The sequence below is a fragment of the Myotis davidii genome, unplaced genomic scaffold, assembly GCF_000327345.1.
Source record: "Myotis davidii unplaced genomic scaffold, ASM32734v1 scaffold569, whole genome shotgun sequence".
Lineage (NCBI taxonomy): Eukaryota > Metazoa > Chordata > Mammalia > Chiroptera > Vespertilionidae > Myotis > Myotis davidii.
In genome coordinates, this window is record NW_006299876.1 from 892692 (window position 1) to 912886 (window position 20195).

At 39.1% G+C, this 20195-nt stretch overlaps 1 protein-coding gene across 1 annotated transcript in view; it reads right to left on the reverse strand.

The window, feature by feature from the left end:
- Window positions 1-20195, reverse strand: part of TENM1 (teneurin transmembrane protein 1) — a 409966-nt gene that overhangs the window by 150121 nt on the left and 239650 nt on the right. Inside the window, exons 13-15 of the mRNA XM_006776037.2 lie at window positions 10214-10333; window positions 4171-4432; window positions 1469-1736 (exon numbers count right to left, since the gene is read on the reverse strand). Coding sequence (XP_006776100.1) covers window positions 1469-1736; window positions 4171-4432; window positions 10214-10333 — 650 coding nt within the window. The remainder of the gene's footprint in view (window positions 1-1468; window positions 1737-4170; window positions 4433-10213; window positions 10334-20195) is intronic.

The following is a 20195-nucleotide window of genomic DNA, read 5'->3' on the forward strand; positions in this document are numbered from 1 at the left end:
TACCCCAGCTCTGAGTCCTCTGCTTCTGAAAGCAGGTATCTGGTTTGTTTGGTTTCTATAATCGAAACACTGTATCAACTCCAGCTCTGAGATCCTGGCTGGCTGAAAGCAGGTTTTTGGGGTTTTGTTTAGCTTCTATATTTGTAACAATGTTTCAAACTGCAAGCTCAGAGGCTGGCAGCGGTAGGCGAGGAACGTTGGAGTCCTCCGTCACTGAAGCAAGCAAGCTTCATGTTCGCTTCAAGCTGCCTGGCTGCCGGCTGCCATCTTGGCTGGCAGTTAATTTGCATATCACCCTGATTAGCTAATGGGAAGGGTAGCGGATGTATGGCTAATTACCATGTTTCTCTTTTATTAGATAGGATGGTGATAGGAGGTAATAGTAGATAGTAGTGTTTTCCCCCTTTTAAAAATAGCCTTATTTGCCAAAATAAAAAGTTGGCAAATATTTCACAGTCTCATTTTTTAGAAATGTCATTTGTCTGTGAGAACTAAATATCTGAAAACCATCAGCCCAAAGGACCTTTTAAGGTATCTGCTATCTGTAAGATTCTAGGTTTTAAAGTCTTAAGATAACAGAAAATCAAAAGGACTGGGAAGGTAGGATGATTTTTTATTTAACCTACCAAAGTAACAATTTAATGGAGTCTAACCATCTTAGACATAAAAGGTAATAAGTGGAGATGCCTATAAGTTAATTTTGCAGTTTCTAAGTGGAAATGACAGTCTAAATGTCAAATCCAAAAACATGGCCTAAGAACACCACACCAAAGGTCACAGTTAGAAGGTAATGCTCAGCTCTGGAGACAGTTACAAGCCAGAGAGTGTGTGATTCTACTGGTGTATAGTCATCATGAAAAGGGAACTAAAACTGTTTCAAGCAAGAATGTATCAAAAGGGAACTCTAACCAGGCATGAAGGAAGTGTTTAAACGAAAAAACACCTTTCAGTGGTTCTCAGCCTTCTGGCCCTTAAATATAGTTCCTCGTGTTGTGACCCAACCATAAAATTATTTTCGTTGCTACTTCATAACTGTAATGTGGCTACTGTTATGAATCCTAATGTAAATATGTGATTTGCAGGATGGTCTTAGGCAACCCCTGTGAAAGGGTCGTTCGACAGCCAAAGGGGTCACGACCCACAGGTTGAGAACCGCTGCCTTAGATCCTTTAGATCAGGTGTGGTTAACAGCAGGCTGCAGGCCATATAAGGCCCTGTCAAGGCATGAGCGGTGAATTAATTCAATGTTTGACCAAATATAGCAGGATGACTTTTATGCTGATAATTTTGTATGGCCCTCAAATAATGTTGTAAATATACAAATGGTCCTTGGCAGAAATAAGATTCCCCACGCCTGCTTTAGATAAAAGAAAGCCTGTAATTATTTCAAATGCAGATTAATAAGCAACCAGTATGTTCTATTTTGCGACTGTCATACTACTATTTACATAGAATTATTTCAACATACCCAAGGCCTCTGCCAGGCCCCAAACCTTCTGTCCATAGATGTCTGTCTTGTTCCAAGCAAATGTGTAGACGAGATTAGCTGCAGCAGGAAACCACTTGTGGGTGAGTCGCCCCTCCACAGCTACTGTGAGGTGTACTTTAACCATCCCCATGGGAATGGTTGAATGTGTTAGAAGGATCCGTAGCAGTGTTTTATATCCGGGGGTGCGGCTGCTCAGGTAACTCAGCCTCACAAAGCTGGAAGGAATGGGGATCTCCTCCTGTACAACCTGAAAGAAGAAAGCCAAATTGGTTCTGATCAGTGCTCACAGGTAGGTCAGAACATTGCATGCTTTGTTGGCTTAGAATCAGATAAGAGGAGAGAGCTTAAAGGGATCTGTGGATGTAAAGCCACTTGTTCTAGAATCTTTGTGAGGCTGTGTGTCCATAGGTTTCTAATTCTGCACTGAATCTGCATGGACACAAGCCATCCAGCCAACTCTGAGAACTATTCTCTCTTTTTCTCTGCCAGGAATGACTGTGAAAAGTACAATTTCAGTTTTTCAACAGTTTTCTAAACACTGCTTAGTAGTAGATCACACTGCTGAATGTCAAGCAATTCAGTGACATGGGTGCCATTAAGTGGTCTTTTTCTTATATACACCCATACACAAAATCTTGTTCAGTGTGTTAAGTCATATATCACAAAACTATTGCTGTGATCCTTATTCAGGCTACAGTCTTTAAGAGGAAGGTCTCCAGAAGCAGGCCCAGCAAGTGATATTTTATGACAGAGATTATGGATTCCCTAGAATTAATCTTTACTGATGCCATCAAATTCGTCTTCTTTGGAGCTTTGGAATGACCCTGAGGCCAAATTTTTAATCAAATTTTGCTTACATATTTCTCTGTGTCTGGTTATACCAATAGCTGGGAAGTAGTTTTTCCAAGTTGGCACCTGTGACTGAAAAGCAAATAACTCCCAATAGCTCCTCTGAAATTTTTATATTATATGTTAGTCCCAGAGTGAAAATACTGCTTGGCTACTTTTAATGAATTGCTGTGACTTATTTGTTTATTAGCACAGATGGAGTTAAACAACCAAAAGTGGTCACTAAAACTAAAGTTTGCATTTTATGACTTTCGACTTTAAAAATACAGCCTATCCTATTCAACACATTTAAGGTGACATGCACAATATGGATATTTCTGTGCCCTCATTCATGTTTAGCTCAGAACCCTGTCCCTTTTTCCTTTTCCCAACTAGTACACATAGTTAAACACATATCTCACATTGTCCAGCACTTCTGGCCATTCTTTTATTTTTTTTAAATATATTTTTTATTGATTTCAGAGAGGAAGGGAGAAGGAGAGAGAGGGATAGAAACATCAGTGTTGAGAATCATTGATCGGCTGTCTCCTGCATGCCCCAAATCAGGGATCAGCCTGAAACCTCGGCATGTGCCTCAACCGGGAATCCAACCCTGACCTTCTGGTTCATAGGTTGATGCTCAACCACTGAGCAACCCTGACTGCGTGCCAATCCTTTCTTTGGGGGCACAAATCCCTTTTGTCTACTTAATGCCCACTTTTTCTTGCTCTACATTAGCTATTTGATACTATTGGCTCTGTCTTCTTAGATAGTGGCAGAAGCACAATAGAAGAAAATAGCATGCTACTTAGTACCTTATTATTTCATTTCCCCAAGAAAACATGCAATCCTAAATCAGTTTGAAAACTTTTGTGCTGAAAGAGATCCATACTTCCTTATGACATCTGTGAAGGGATTGGCATACCAGTCAAATGTACTCATTAATATTGTCCTGTTTTCACTTTTTTTCTAAGATAAAACAATGGAACAGACAGGAATGGCAACTCTTTGGACTCCTTGTCCCATACAGCACTATTTTTTGTGAGCTTTTCTTAAGAGGTATCCTACAGGCACTGCTAATAGTTTGTGGGGATGTTGTGATGGAACATCCCGGAATGTCCATTATTTCTTCTTGAGTATACTTTTGAATTCTGGATCTGTATGACTTGAGTTCATTTTGGTGGTTTCCATATTAACTATCATTAAAATGTTTCTATAATGTAGTGAGAGAATTGTACTATGGATGTTTGAATGAAACATTGAAGTTAAAATACTGAATGCTCAGTAAAGAAAAATTTTCAGAAATCCTAAAATATCAAGGTTCCTCTGATTGTAAAGCTTGAACACTCAAAAACAAAGCTTTAAACATTAAAGCCCATAGCCTTGAAAACTACCCTCACTAAACACAGTTAAATAAAGAGAAATTGTCAAGACTTCTAAGAACAACGACAATGGATATAAACTTGACAATGAAAGAAAACTAGATTTTTTAAAGAGCTTTCATTTCAGAAGCACAAATGTTCCCACCTTATTGATTATACTGTTAACACGATTGAGCCCACTATCTTTGTTCCTTAGAGCACAGTGTTCATTAGGTCAAGGTTTGGGGTTTAATTCTCTTGACAACTAGTTCATCTTGCTTTGTTCCATGGCCACAGATAGTGCCCTATCGCCCTGGCAAGCACTTTGCAAAATCTGTGCCAAAAAGATTACATTTGAAGGCTTCTTTTGACAAATGAAGGGCAGTACATTATAGTACTAGCAGGAGTACAGGAAAAAGACTCTAGCCATTATGCATTGTTGAGCACCCCAAGATGCTATGATTTTATACTTTCAAAGGCCAATACACTCACCTGCAGCTCAGGAACAATAGTTCCCCTCTCTGGACAAGACCCTCCAAATGATGTGAGCGGTGAAGGAAGCACAATAGGGTTTGGGCTGACAAAGTTGGAGATATCGCAAGATGGTGGGTCTGATACAACTCTCCGCATGGTTACTTTGTCCACCACAATAAACTGATTCCAAGGCAACCAGAGTGTCCTCTTCTCAGACAGGAAAGGTGAACGATCAAAGATTAAGGTGACAGAGATACCACCGATGGCAACGAGGTCAAAGCTGAGATGGAAAATTATAAGACAGTTTTAAGCAAATGAACAACCAAAATAAAGTTAAAAAATAGGTAACTTTAGTGTACTTTCCTTTTTTGGAACTCAATATATCCATTCATATTGTCTGTTATAAGTTCCCTCTAGCTCAGTATTCATTCCATGGATGACTTCTTTTCACTATCCAGTAGACTTCTGAGAAAAAATTTCTTATCACCAGTTGATATTCACCCTGAATTTGTAAGCCAATTTAATACTATCTTAAACAAAACTACTGCATTCATTTCTGCAAAGTCAAATGCGATATCACTGCTACCCTTTGTGCTAGAGATAACTGAAAGATGACCATTTCACATTCAGCAGCATCTAATGTATTATTCATCCTCAAAAAAAAAAAATCAAGAAAAGTAGGAGGCAAAAGGTTAAATATCTCGTTCAGGATCACAAACATAGTGTCAGAAACCTGATGGTGTCTTTGAGATGGTATTTGGAGAAAGAAGGCAGAAGAGGAAAATTGTTCAGTGAAATTTGCTTGAACAATACATACTTGTACCCTGAAAATATGACTATCCCCATTGGCTCCTGATTCTACTTGAAGTCTGTATTTAGGATTCCTGCTTCCTTTTAGAAAGCCTCTTGCTCTTCTTTTTTAAGGAAGCCTGTAATGGATCCTGTCCATCTCCACTGACAATTCCCTCCATATCTCTGACAAAGCAAGACCACCTCTTCTGCAAGTGCATCTCTTACATGACTCTTGCAGTGGAGCATAACAGATTCAAGTTTCCGTTTATTCTGTACTATGTGGTTCTTCCTTACTCCCCTTCTAAGTATAATGATAATGTGCTTGAAAGCATTCAAAACGCATAAAATACTATGTAAAAGTAAGATAATGATAATTTTTACCATTAGAACTAAAAAATGGATAAAGGGCAATATGATGCTCCTTAATATTCAAAGCAACTTGAATCCACACGAGAGATGTAATAATTCCCTCTATCCAAAAACGATCTTTCTGAAAACACCTTTTCAATGATAAAATGCCCTGATAGGTAATCAGACTTAATTATGGAGCGCTCACCACTCCCTTCATATGACATTTATTGTATTTATTATAGCATTACTAATTGTATCTTGTTGCAGAAATCTTCCAGATAAAGATAAATGGACAGTAACAAAGGATGAGTAATACTGTATAGTTTATTGTCCCTTTTCAGTGAAGTAGCTGTAATATTAAGGTAGTTTCCAAAAAGAGGATTTGAAAAACTGCATTAGCTATAGAAAATAATCTAGGTTTGAACTAAAAAAAGAAAACCCAAACCGTTTATGGTTATGGTTTAAGACAGAGAGGTTGAATTTATGATAATACAGGAACAGTTTAAGGCAAGTATAGTGGGGAAAATCCAACATAACTTGCCAAGAGACCTTTCCTCTAGTTCACATTCTACATTGATTTAACTCTATGCCCTTGGGCAAGTTTATTCGCTTCACCCAAATCTTAGTTCTTGACTCTTTTAAACTGAAGTGCTTATTTATTTGAAAACAAACACAAGCAGAAACAACAAAAATACAAAATAAACTATCTAAGCAAGAACATATGTCCCTGGGAATTATTCCCTACTTCTAGAAAAATTAAGCAGACAGGGCAAGCTTCTTGTTTTTCAGGAAGAATGTGATTTTGGCTTCATCTGCACCTGGGTTCAAATCCCAGTTCTGCCCTGTTAACTTTGTGTCTTTGGGCTAGTTTTTTAACATCCATGAGTGTCAGTTTCCTCATTAGTAAAGTGGGCTAACATGATCTATCACTCACCTACTACTGTAAATGAGTAAATGGCATGAAGACAAGAATTAAGCCCTGGCCAGTGTGGCTCAGTCATTTGGACACTGGTTGGTCCATGCACTGAAAGGCTGCCAGTTTACCAGTCAGAGAACATGCCTGGGTTGTGGGCTAGCCAATCAATATTTCTCTCTTTCTCTCTCTCCTTCTCCCTTTCATTCTCTCTAAAAATCAATTAAGAAATATTTTTAAAAAGTCAAGAGTCAAGCATATATAGGAGAATCAGAGGGAACCTTCTCTTCATCTTATGAAGTATTCCAAACACAGTTTTTGAGACCTTTAGTGCTTCTCAAGAATCACCTATTTGGCTTGTCACTAGCTAAAATATTTATAGTTTTCTTCAACACTTAACTGAGCACCTGCTCTCTAAGTTGAAGGTGGTAAATCATAGAAGATAAGAGCCAGATTACTTGGGTTCACTTTTGGGCTCTACCTTATTAGCTGTGTTAATTTGGATAAGTCTTCTCATCTGCAAGTGGGGAGGATGATATTAATGATTTCTAGCTCATAAAGTTGTTGTGAGGATGAAACAATGACATTCATGTAAATGCCTGGCATAGAGTAGATACTCATACATATTTGTTTCTCTTTTAGAATTGCCTTTTTTACTTTTCTGATACTTTGGTGCCTCCCAATCTGCATTATCTATTCTTACTTTTAGAGGGCCGTGTGTCCACTCCCATGCTTCCCTCTGCTTTTCATGCATCACTTTGGTCCCATGATCTAGACTTTTTCTGTTTCTCTAGGGAAAGTTGTTAATCAATTGGTGCAAATGGATGATGATGGTAATTATTTCCAAATCCCACATATTTACATTTAACGGGGTTTTTGAGAGAGTCAATAGCTTCATCAAAAGAAGTGATCTTTTTGGTGGGAACTACAGGCACAGAAGCAGGCCAGTGGGATTGAGAATTGGAGACAGAGGGTCTTGCAATCTGATCTTATCTTGCATGTCACACTCTGACCTAATAGGTATCTAAATGCTAATCTCAGCCTTTCTATAATCCTTTTTGCCCTCAGGTCTAGCTTCCTTATGATATGCTGCTTCTGAAATGTACTTACTCAATCTGAGGTAGCAATAAGCAGAGACATATAAATGGAAACTCTCATCAGATTGTCACTTTATGTCCAAGAGATGACAACAGGACAGTCTGGTTGGCATTTGGGAAACATATTTTGAATGCTGACACCCTTTGTGGAGCCTGAGGGAAGAGTTATAGCCAGAGGGGACTCTGGCTAGTATCTGTCATCTACATAAACTTACAGTGAGCTCAGGGAAGAGGGTCTTGGCATTTTATTTAAAACTAAAAACACAAAAAATGCCCCTCTTTAATATTTTTCTATAAATTGGAACAAATTGTTAGGCTTTTTAGACATCAAGTTTCTTTTATGTTCTCTTATGAATATCAAACAATTCACTGAAAACTTTATACACAAGCTAAAAAAAACTGAGGGCCCATCATTTCTCCATGAGCAGTCAAATGTCCCCAAGGGCATAGTCTTTTTAAAGCAATAATCCATTTCTCATTTTCTGGAACATACTGGTGAGGGAGAGGTCAGTTTTGTGAACCAGCTACTGGTGAGTGAACTAGTAAAATTCCATCATTCCATCTAATTGGGAGAAGGATCCATTTGAATTACTAATGAGCCAATTATAGAATATTTGAAAGGAAATTCAGTTTGTATTGTTCATGTATACAGACATAAGCAATATATACGTGTGAATGTGTATAGCATGTGTGTGTGTGTGTGTATACACACACACACACACACACACACACACACCTAGTGACCCAGTGAATGGATTCATGGACATTGAAAGAAAATTAATTAGAAGGTGGCCAGTGGGGTGGGACTGGGCAAGAAGGGCTGTACACGCCTGGAGCCAACCTCCTGTGGTCCCTTCCCGGCGTCTGTGGAGTGAGCGGCGTCCCTCCGGCAAGTGGGGTCCCTCGGCCTGGCCTGTGGGGATTGGCTGAAATAGGCTCTCCAACATCCCCTGAGGGGCCCTGGAGTGCAAGAGGGCACTCTGCAAAGTTGCTGTCGTACAAGGTGTGGAAAGCAAACGCAAGTGTGCAGCAAACCAGATTCAGGACTGACAGTGCCCCAGCAATAACATAACCCATGGCCAAAGGTGGAATTGTGAGGCCCCTCGAGGAAGGAATCAGGCTCCCTCCTCTCTGGTTTTGGGGTGTGTCACCTGAGAACCCAGCTGCCAAGTCACTGCAGCTTGGCAGCTCCTGCATTGAGCGTCTGCCCCCTGGTGGTCAGTGTGCATCATAGCGACCGGTGGGATGGTTGGATGGACCCTTAGCATATTAGCCTTTTATATATATGCTGGAGGCCCGGTGCACAAAATTAGTGCATGGGGGGGTCCCTCAGCCTGGCCCGTGCCCTCTCGCAGCCCACAACCCCTTGCTCCTTAACACTCGCCTGTTCACTGCTCCTTACCACTTAGTTCGCTGCTTCTTAACGCTGCCATGGAGGTGGGAGAGGTTCCCACCACTGCCGCTGTGCTTGCCAGCAGTGAGCCCGGCTTCTGACTGAGCAGTGCTCCTCCTGTGGGAGCACACTGACCACCAGGGGGCAGCTCTGTGTTAAGCGTCTTCCCCCTGGTGTCAGTGCACATCATAGGAAGTGGTCATTCTGGTCCATTCTAGTTGTTCCACCTTAACGGTTGCTTAGTCTTTCTCTCTCTCTCTCTCTCTCTCTCTCTCTCTCTCTCTCTCTCTCTCTCTTCTCTCTCTCTATATATATATATATTTTTTATATATATATATTTTTTTCTTCAGACTACCTGCATCCAGAGTAACTCTGCTGAACTTGTTACAATGAAGAGATGGCTAGTTGATAATAATTTATATAAAAATCCATATGATTAGTTGTTTTCTTATATAGGTTAAAACTCTTCCGTATTATCTTCTTTAACTAATTTTTATAAGCATTTTCTTGACAAGCAGTTGAAAACTAAATTCAGTTAGCTGAAGTTGAACAATTAACAACTCCAGAGTGGTTTGGAATTGATTGTAAATTCTTGAAATGAGATAGTTTCTCACACTGTAATAAAGCTCCAAGCCAACTGGCCTCTTTATGTGAGTACTGAAGTGGCTTGTCATGAGTATGACATTTTAAGGGTAGCCACCTGGAGACTTAGGGTACCTCAAAGTCATTATTACAATGTTCCTGAGCATCATAAATACTTTTGGATGCATGGTTCTATTGGCTCAACTATTCTAATAAATGTCTGTCTAAACAACAGCAACAAAAATGTTTTTGTGAGCAAATCCATTTCACACTTGATCTTAGCCAAAAGGCCGAGAAGCGATGCGCAAATCCATTTCAAGGAAGAAAAGATTTTCCCTAGTGGTTGTGCTTCCCAAGTCTCAGCCTTGAGAAGCCCTTAGAGAGCAGCTTTGTGGTTGGAGCTTAAGGTTAAATCACTATGGTTATATAGACACCAAAGGCAATTGGTTAGGATGACTGTTTGTCAACCAGTTTCAGCCACTAGTAAAATAAGCAGTCTAGGAAGAACGCATTTTTAAAAAAGTCTTAATGTCGTTGAATTCTATACCTTTGAGAGAAACATTTTGGACACATTTATTTCTAAAATATTTTGAGGCTGTCACGGCCTGTGTGGTCCATGGCTCCCTCTTTACTACCTGCATCGCCTCACTGAATGTTGAAGCTGGCTTTATAAATGGAATTAGATGGAGGCTAGAAAACTTTTCACATGATCAGGGTTTCAAGAAGATTTGAGAGTATGAGTACAGGGTTAGAAGAGAAATTTGGTTTGATTTAGGTGGGGAATAGAGGAGATAAATATTACCAAGGACTTTTCAAGATACAGCCAGAAGAAATATGGGCTTACAAGTATTACATCCCCTGAGGCCTGGTTTCACTCATGTTTAGAAGTCAGTATTTGGCCCCCATCAATGATCAGAAGCAATATTGACCTACCTTCCATCTTGCCGGCTGATGGTAAACCCATAATCACTGTGGTGCAAGAAACTAACATTCACCCCTACTAGAGGGGTTCCATCTACTGCCACCACTTGGCCTCGAATCACACAAGCACGCCTGTAACACAAAATCAAAGACAAATATAAAAGCATGTTGAAACCAGAGTCTAGAAGCCAAGTTGGAGAAACTTTGGAAAACACAGTCAAGTATAACAAAGAAAACAATTTCACCAACCAGTAGTAACTACTAATAACATGTTGGGGAGGGTGTGCATATCATTTTCACCCACCAAAATTGGGATTATGCTCAGTATAGTTCTGTAGACAGATATTTTTAAGTTAATAGTATGTTGTTAACACTGTTTAATGTAATAAGAAATTACTTAATATAGCTTTTTGTTATTATATAAAATAGACTTAAATTAATATTCCTTAACTTGTTTAAGCCATTTCCTATTTTAGGACATTTTGTTGTTTTTTTGATTTTTTCTGCATTGAATTTCTTATTATTTCCTTGGGAGACAGTCTTAGCTGTGGGAGGATATTTTTCTGTTATTAAAATTAATTATATTATTTAATATATAATACATTGTAGATATGACTGAAATCCCTGCTGACCACTTCCATCTTAGTTCCTGCTCTTCTCCCCAGAAGTAATCAGCAATATCACTTTGTTATATGCATTTTGTATGCATTTACATACACAGGTGTGAACATTTTTAAGCCTCTTGGTACATATTGGCAATTAGCTTTACTGGAATAACAATTTTCTATAATAACTAAGCAGACTTAGTTGGGTGAATTTTAAGAGTTAAAGTCTGCAAAAGAGACGTGGTCTCTGACTATAGTACCCTATTTCTCTTGCCTAATTGACATAAAATATTTCAGGAGGGTTTTCCTTTAAACAAATGTGTTTCATACTTACCCAAGAATGGGATTCCATTAAACTAATTCTTAAACCAGGTTTGTCTCCAAGAGGCACAGTCCACTAAACCAAGTATACTTCCGGCTCTAGCTTGCCAACAAGTTGTAACAAATTTCAGTATCTTGGTAGATAGGAGAGCCAAGGGGCAAATTGCAGCAAAGATTTTTCCCTGCTCCACTGTTATTGGGGGATAGCAGGGGATGGCAGGGAGTTTTTCACTGGAGTTCAATCCTAGTTTTGGCAGCTGAGCACTAGAATGTACATTTTTCTAGCTGGAGCTGGTAGGGTTAAGACAGTCTGTGCAAGATCAATGGTTTTTCCTGGCATCGATGTCAGATTTTTCACCAAGTGGGATACAGGGTATCCAGGGAAGCTAAATCTTGGGTTAAAAGGAGCCATGTTGCCCTGACCAGTGTGGCTAAGTGGATTGGAGCCTTGTCCCATAGACCTGGGGATGGTGGGTTCGGTTCAAGGTCGGGGCATATGCCCGGGTTGCTGTGGGTTCCATCTGCTATTGGGATGCTTATAGGAGGAGCTGATTTCTCTCTCTCTCTCTCCCTCTCTCTCTCTGAAATTAATAAAAAATATATTTTCCTCCCTCCCTCTCTCTCTCTCTGCCTCTCCCCTTCCTGCCAAGATCAATTAAAAAAGGGCACATGTTATTTGGGCAAATATGGCTTTCCAAAGTAACCATAATTTCATCCTGACATTATACATTATTTGAACAGAATCAGCAATTCAAGGCCATGTATCTAAAGACTCATGGCCACACAGATCATTTGCGTGAGAGAAAAAAAAATCTCTGAAAAACCAGTCAACACTTGTTTTATATGCTATAGCTAATAAACTTCACTAGTAAAGTCTATTGCAATCAAAGGAATTGGATATGTTATATGTATAGGATTTATCCTGATTACCTAAGGCCTTCCTACAACACAAACTACACACCATTAAATATTACATAGAGTAAGCTAGTATAATTGTTGCTATAAGTGTGTTTGTATATTGAGCTCATAGACCCAAATTCCTAGTTCTGATGTAGATCAGTGGGTTTCTGTCCAACGGGCTGTCCATTTAATGAATTCTTTGTTATGGTTCTGAATGGCATGGTAATGGCATATTGACACTTGCTTTGCCTTGTCTGATTCCCCCAGTGTCTTTTGGGAAGATATTGAAATACCATTTGTTCTAATAGAGAAGACAGTTGAAAGTCATTGAATTCTGGATTTTGAACCAATCCCGAGAGATCTGGTCTCATTTCTAAGTTCTATGTAACAAGAAATGAAAATAAAAGGAGGATTCTAGTTATACTAGTAGACAGTAACATTTTACAAAGCAAAATTTAACAAGTTGGGTATGAATTAAGTATAAACAAGCTGAGAAAACCTTCTGCAAAGTATATAGGAATTGGAGCCAGAGGGGCTGAAAAGAGACTGTATGTTAATGAGGCCAAACCAGTTGAAAATCTGTTAAACATTGTTTCCTGAGTCCTAAGTGCTGATGGCTTTTTTGGGGGTGTAGTGGGACGTAATTGTGAACTTGCCAAGGCTCTACCAGTTAACAAGGTGGCCTTTGCAACAATAATGCATACCTAGGTAGTAGCTGATTCCCTCTTGGCAAGATAATTCTACCCTTGCTCATTTTATTTGTTCACATTAATCTAGACATTGTGTCTTCCCACAGCTCTATTAGGCTCAATTATTTAATTTTTTTATTTTGTCAAGCCTAGTTGGCATTATTTGCTCATATTTTATGGCAGATACAGACCTCTTTTCTTTGCTGCTCGTTTATTTCCTATACAGCTTATATTTATGAAGGACCAGGCTGGTGAGTGAAAGTCTCATAAAAGTCATCATTAGTCTGGGCATTTCTCTTGTATTCCTTTCTCCCTTCATTCAGTATCTCATTCTGAGTAGACTTGTCTTTAGACTCTTTTGCTCTTTAGTATTCATCGTATTTTATGAAGCACACAGATTTGTGTGATAACAACTCATCAAAGTCATCATTATTCAAGACATTGTCTACCTGTTCTTCTTCTCATTCATTTCTCTCTTCATCAGTCATAAATAATGTGCAGACTTATCTTTTAACTCTCCTACTTTTTTATTCCCCATATATTATGATCCACATCAACTCACAGCATATGATAAAGCCCCATAAAACTTATTATTTTACATTTATCAGCATTGAACTCTCTTTGTAATGTACTAGATTTTAAATGTTTTAAGATTCTCTGTATCTTGCTGCATTTGCTCCCATTATTTACATACTCCATGTCATCCATTTTTCACAAGAATAACTCTCAGCTCCTTTTATTTCTGGATTACTAGTACTTACCACAATCTTTGACCAACATCAGTCATCCTGCATCAGTGTAATTTATCTAAATTTTGGGACAGTATTAAACTATTCTTTTTACATTTGCAGTAATCTTGATTGTCACTGCATGTAGAAACCCGGGGAAAATTCTTCTCAGGCAAACTCTCCATTTCAAACAGAAAGCTTGAGTTCACTTGCTTCCCCAGGCTACTCCAGCCTCAGATGACCACCAGAGAACCTTCATATATATTCTTGGCAAGTATGGTGTATTGTGCCACTTATTCAGCTCAACTGCCATTTTGTGAACTCCCAGCTTCTGAACTCAATTTTCTTCACAATTGTGAATATGCTTTATTTTTCCTGATTCACACGGGCGCTAAAATATAATAACCTCATTTATATATTCTGTTCAGATTATGCTTCTCATATCCAAGGCAGCTTGTATAATTCATCTTTTTCCTAGGTTAGATCCTTGCTGAAGTACTGAGGGGTGCATGGTGAGGGGCCTGGCTTTGGTAGTACCACAATCGTGCTTTCTGTGCTATTCATCATTACCATTGTGGCACATCCCTGTCACCTCTCCCAGAGAGTCTCTGTATCCTTTAAATTGTCATCTCAATGAGGCAGCCATACTTGGCATGTCCTTCATCTCTCTTGGGGAAACATCTTGAGCTCTTAAAGTTTTGCCACATCAAACTAGCCTCAACATGCGTCTGAATCCTTCAAGGAACTGTTGTTATTATGAAACTTTTTCAATTAAATAATACACAGGACTCTACTGGACTTTTCAAATCAGATGATAGAAGCTACTGTCTGGGCTGTCATGGAGGGGGCCCTGCACATGTATATTGCAGGTAAGTGCTCAGTGTGACTGTCTTGGTGTGTGTATGCTCGCATACTCTGAATGCTATTCCATCTTTGCCTGGAGTTTTCCTTCTTTGATTCAGACATGGGTGAGATGATTTGCTTTCCTGGAAGCTTTATAAAGAAGAAACTCTCCCTGCTGTTGTGGGTTGCAGCACGTGAACTTGAACTTAGATGGACATGCCCAATGTGACTTTAAAAACATGTATGGGGGCGGGAATCACCCCTCACAAGTGTCTCTTTTCCTGTTCTCTGGAGAATACAGGCTGCTGCCAAACTGTCTACTTGCTGTCATTATTCTAAAGCAACAACCCCAAAGGAATTGCTTCTCCCTTTACTTAAATGCTGAATGCTCTTGGTGTTTGGAGCTTGGTCTGAAGAACAGGGAATCATGGGAAATGCAAGTCAGACTACACTTTACTGAGAGCCTTACTTAAACTAACAAGCTGCTTGTTAGACAGTTTTGATTCAAAAAGTCTAATTTATCCATATTTGCTATTTTCATAGCATAGTCAACTTATTCCCAGTCTTCAATAAACTCTTGGTTCCATTCTCTTTTCCCTTATTTGTTGTCTTTTGTCTTCCTTTGTCAAATTTCCAATATTCATTCAACACCTCAGGCAAAAACATTAACCTCAAGCACAAAAGTTGGGTTGAAAAACAAGGCTGAAAACTAAATTGCTGAAAGAAGATGTAATTTACTGCATTGTGTTTCTGATTAGAATCTTTCTTAAGGAAATAAGGCTCAGGACTTGGAAAGTTATAGCTATTTGATTTTGTTGCTAACATAAGCATAAGCAACTTTTGAAGGGTGACATATAAATTGGGGACCTGGCCAGCAGGGGATCTAGCATCAGGTGGGCAGATTAGGTGGTTTTCTCCATGGGAATAGATGAACTCCTTTCCACAGGTGACAGCTCTGGTCAAGAGTTAGCAATGAGAAGGACTGGGCTGGGAGAAGCCACATGAATCCTCTGCTCACTAGTGTTGGAATCCTGCCCTGTAAATTCCTCTATGAGCTGTCAGTTGGTTCAAGTCTCCAAGGAACAGAAACCTATTGCAGAGCGGGTGTGGTTTGATGGTTCTCCTGACATCTTCTCCTGCTGGATTCTTAGAGCCAGAGTTGTAGATTGTGCTATTTGGACTAAAGCATTGCTGCTTCAGGTCGCTATTAGAATGCAAATACCCAAATGGTTGGGGCAAAGGGCTTAAGCTGTCCTCTTATCCCCTGCCAAAATGCGACGAATTAAGACTCTTCTCTTGAGTGTAATTTTGGGACTGTGGTACTGGTCCTCAGTCCTTCCTGGTTATCTTTCTCTCATACGGACCACTGGTTCTCAAACTTGATCCTGCACCAGATCACCTGGAAGGCATGATAAAACAGACTGCTGCCCCAACCCAGCATTTCTAAATTTGGGCACCACTGCTTTAGGGAAAGCAAGACCAGTACATAATTAGTCAATTCAAATGTATGAACTGAGGAGGGAGGCAGGGGACGTAAACCATATAAAGGTAGACAAGTCACCAACTGGTTCATAGTCTTATCATTATGCAATCTGTGAAGAATGACTTTTTAACTCTTCATACACACTCTGGGAAACGGTTTGCAAAACTGTAGTTTGGAGAGTCATGTTGAAACTGTCATGACAAAGTGGAAGTTGGACTAAAAGAAGAACTGTAGGGTCTGTTGAAATCCAGTGATTATAAAATGGAAAAATGTTTTAACCTGATTTGTCTGTCCGAAATAAGTGTCAATTTCTGCCTCACCCTTATTATTCTCATTAGAATAGTGCTCATATATGTGTTATTGCACTTGGCATAGCCTGTCTTGGATAAGAGTTCTGTATCTGTCTGTCCTCCCTATTAGATAGTCTATTGCAAGGACTGTGTGATTTTCCTCTCTGCATCCTTCGCAGTGTCTGGTGTACACACTGCGTGCTCAAGAAAGCTTCAGAGAATTTCCACTGAAATATTTTTCATATGAAGTTGTAAGATACTTGCCACCTACCCTCATGGCACTGCTTCAAGGGTTTCAGAGACTACTTTGAGGTTCCTATGTGACAGATGCCTTACAGTTCAGTTATTAGAAGCCAGCATTCTGGGTTGTGTATTATGACTTTCTCATCATAAGAGTTTTATTTGATAACTGACTACTTCAGGGAATTAAATAGTACCATTGTGACTCAGAGGAATGAATGAATAGTCCTCCTCAAATGCTTTATTTATGAACACTAACCGCATTATTCCTTTATATATTACCATATAATGATGATTTGATATTTCATAATTTATATACATTTGAGGGTTCTCATATTCAGGTATTTGAGGGGTTTCCACATAACAGATACTGTTTTTTTTACATACACTATCTAAGCCATTACTGCACCATAAAAACATTTCATGTTATAGCATAAACCTGTTTTCGATGTTCTGAAAATGCGAATGCTGTGAATGTTCTTATGCAAACCCAATAAAGTCTCATTAGTTTTTAGTTAAATAGAGCAGGCTGATTTAATCCTACTCAGTTGGTCACTAGCCCAAATAAATAATACCTACCAAATAGGTGACATTAAAAGCAGCTGGGAGCATTACCCATCAACATTCTAGGGCTCTGGGACAGGTGGTGCTATTGAAAATGCAGATAGCTTTTTAAGCAGAATTATTTTCCTCATGGCTAGTGATGTTTCAAGTAAAACAAAATGGGGGCACTCACCCTGAGGTAGGGTGGCTATTTTCCCATCTGCCCTGGTAATTGCTTGTCAAAAGTAGGCTTGCTTTGGATGCCTGAGATCCCCAAAGTAATGGGAAAAAGATCAAGTGTTTTGAAGCAATAAGAAAACTGACGACACAGTCACATTTTCAGGACTAAGTGCCAGTTTGTTTCATTTGGACACATGTTTATTTTTGCCCAGAATTTGAATCCTGAAATATTTGTCCTGTAAGCCCTTGCAACTCTTAAACAGTATCAAGTTTTTGTTTTTTGGTTCTTTATTTTTTTAAAAATTTGTTTTGTTTTTGTCTGTTTTACACATTACTCAGATAGTTTATCTTTGTAATCAGCCTTATGGGGATTTATTAACCTCATTAACCTTTCCTGTCACTTCTGTGTGAATCTGCCCTTCCCAGAATGTTGGCTGTAGATTGGCCATGGATGACTGTTCCCTTCACAGAGGAAAAAAGGTGGCCTAGCTCTGTCCACACTGCTTCTAGCTCTGGCTTGCTAGTAATAAATGTTGTGACTTTTCCTAAGAAATGAAATTGTTCTTGCTGTCATCTGTGACGTATAGAAAGTTCTTCTCTATCTTATCCTCAATCACCTCACAAAGATGCCATAACCAAAAGTTACCCAATAAAAAGATTGCCTTTTGAACTCACTTTTTAAATTATATTCAATTATGTACCCTTATAATTATTAAGTACTAGAGGCCTGGTGCACAAAAATTTGTGCACTTGGAGGGGTCCCTCAGCCAGGCCTGTGCTCCTGCCACCACCCCTGTGCTGGCAGCCATCAGCCTGGCTTGTGGCTGAGCAGAGCTCCCTCTGTCAGAGTGCATTGACCACCAGGGGGCAGCTCCTGCATTGAGCGTCTGCCCCCTGGTGGTCAGTGTGTGTCATAGTGACCAGTTATTCCCAGTTGTTCTGCTGTTAGGGTCAATTTGCATATTACCCTTTTATTATATAGGGTATATAATATTTATATGTATATATTTGTGTAAATGTGTAGTAGGCACTTATGAGTCAGGTGCTGTGCCAGGCAATTTCTGTATCTTATTTCATTTAATATCAACATAATCCTGAGTAGGTACAACTATTAGTCCTGTTTTAAAAATGAGAAACAGATTCAGAGAGGTTAAAAAATTGCTGGAGATAACACAGCTAAGTAGTTGGTGGAGTGGTGGAGGGCTCTTGAGCTGACCTGGACCCTAAAGGGACTGACCCGTAAATAGATCTTTCTTAATGTGTGAAAAATGTGGGCACAAATGAAAAGAAAGTGCTCACCTACAAAGATGTTGCTATCCAGAGGACATAATTTCCTGTAGTCATTTATCAATTGCTGAGCACTGTCTACGTGCAGGGTGTGTAGTGGAGGGAGATGAGCTACAACTCAGTCTTTCTCCTCAAACATGAATTAATTCTGCCCTCTCTAGGGATGTATTTAGATGATAGAACCAGCTAGAGACACTGCAAGCAAACAATATGGCTAAGAAGTAGGTGGTAAGGATTTGAGCCTTTGGTATTTTATATTTAAATGAGCAGTAAGATTGATAAAATATTAGACAATATTTATTCACACTGAGATAATATGTAGATAGCTACTGGTATTATCACAATTATTAAGCATCTCAGAATAGCTGAGTTTCAAAATATCACAAATAAGCACTTGAACAGCTTTTTGAATATTTGTGCTCTGATTTCTTTTTCTATTCTTTGCTTAAGAGCATCTGCAAAGAACTGAAAGTCACATATTCTTTCTTTCTGGTACCTTTAGGTATTGACTGATGATTTCAGGAGCTAGTCAAAACTATAAACCTTAGAACCTTCAGCACTTTGTAATTTTTCAAATGTGTCTTGAATATGTGCTTCCTGAACTTTAGCATTAAACAAAACAATTGTCTAAAAATCAGAAGATCCCATCTTCATACACATGATACCTTTCATATAAATGAGATCAAAGTGCTTTATGAGCAGGTAGCAACCATCTCACTTCCCACTTAGGACAACTGCAGAAATGAAAAGCAAAGGCAGTTGCTCAGGCAAAGCAACATGGGAACACAAATAGAATCACAAGGAAACATGGCTGAAACAAGCCACACTTGTGGGCAGGTCATGTGCAGTGCATCCCTTTAGAAAGAAAGGTGAACACAAGATAGATTTATGGATGCTGATGCCTTAGAACAGAGCTTCCCCAAGTCCTTATTTTATTCTATGTATTCAGCAACTGTTGCAGTGTGTGTTTATCAACCCCTCGTTGTGTACCTGGTATAATGTATACCACATTCCTAGATGAAAAGTACACAAAAATCTGCCACTAGCAAATAGACTTGGAGGTCCTTAACTAACTGATTTAGGAAAGAGTTAAACACAAAGCATACAGATTCACATCTGTACCTCAGCAAAATTACAAAGATTATGTTGTAGAACTTCTGGGGGTTACCTGTACATAGATGAAACTGTTAGTTCCATGAATGCTTGAATACTGTAATAACATTATGTTTCCTTATAAATATTCTAAAATATAAGCTTTTATTACCTCTCTCTTTCATCATTCCAAATCAGTAAATGGTTTCTATATATCTGATCTCTTTTAGGTTTCACGCTAATTGATGAAGGGCTGCTAGTTTTCTTTTTCTTTTCATGACTAACAGTCTAGGGATGTTGCTGATTTCTCTTTTTAGAGGTTGCTCAACTTGTCTGAGGTATTAAAGTTTTTTCAATGCAGTTCTGGAAGATAGGCAACCCATCCACTTACCAGTAAAATCTAGTAATCAGCATGTAGTAATTCCTTGAAAGTTTTGCCTCACCTTCCATTTCACACAATGCCATGGAGTCTTAATTCAGTGAGCACCTAAAAGTCACTGCCAGTCTGCGGCTTGTGTGACAATCTATTGCATAAGGGTCCAGGTGGCAGTCATGCCAAGATCATCTAACATCTAGATTGAATGCTATGAGGTCTCTGCGCTAGTGTCACCTCCCAGAGAGGCTTGCCTAGACCACTCTGTCTAAAATGGTCATTCTTTGTACCTACATGTTCTTTAAAAAAAAGAAATATATATATATTAATTGATTTTAGATAGAGAGATAGAAACATCAATGAGAGAGAGAAACCTCAATCGGCTTCTTCCCTACTGGGGATCAAGCCTGCAACCCAGGC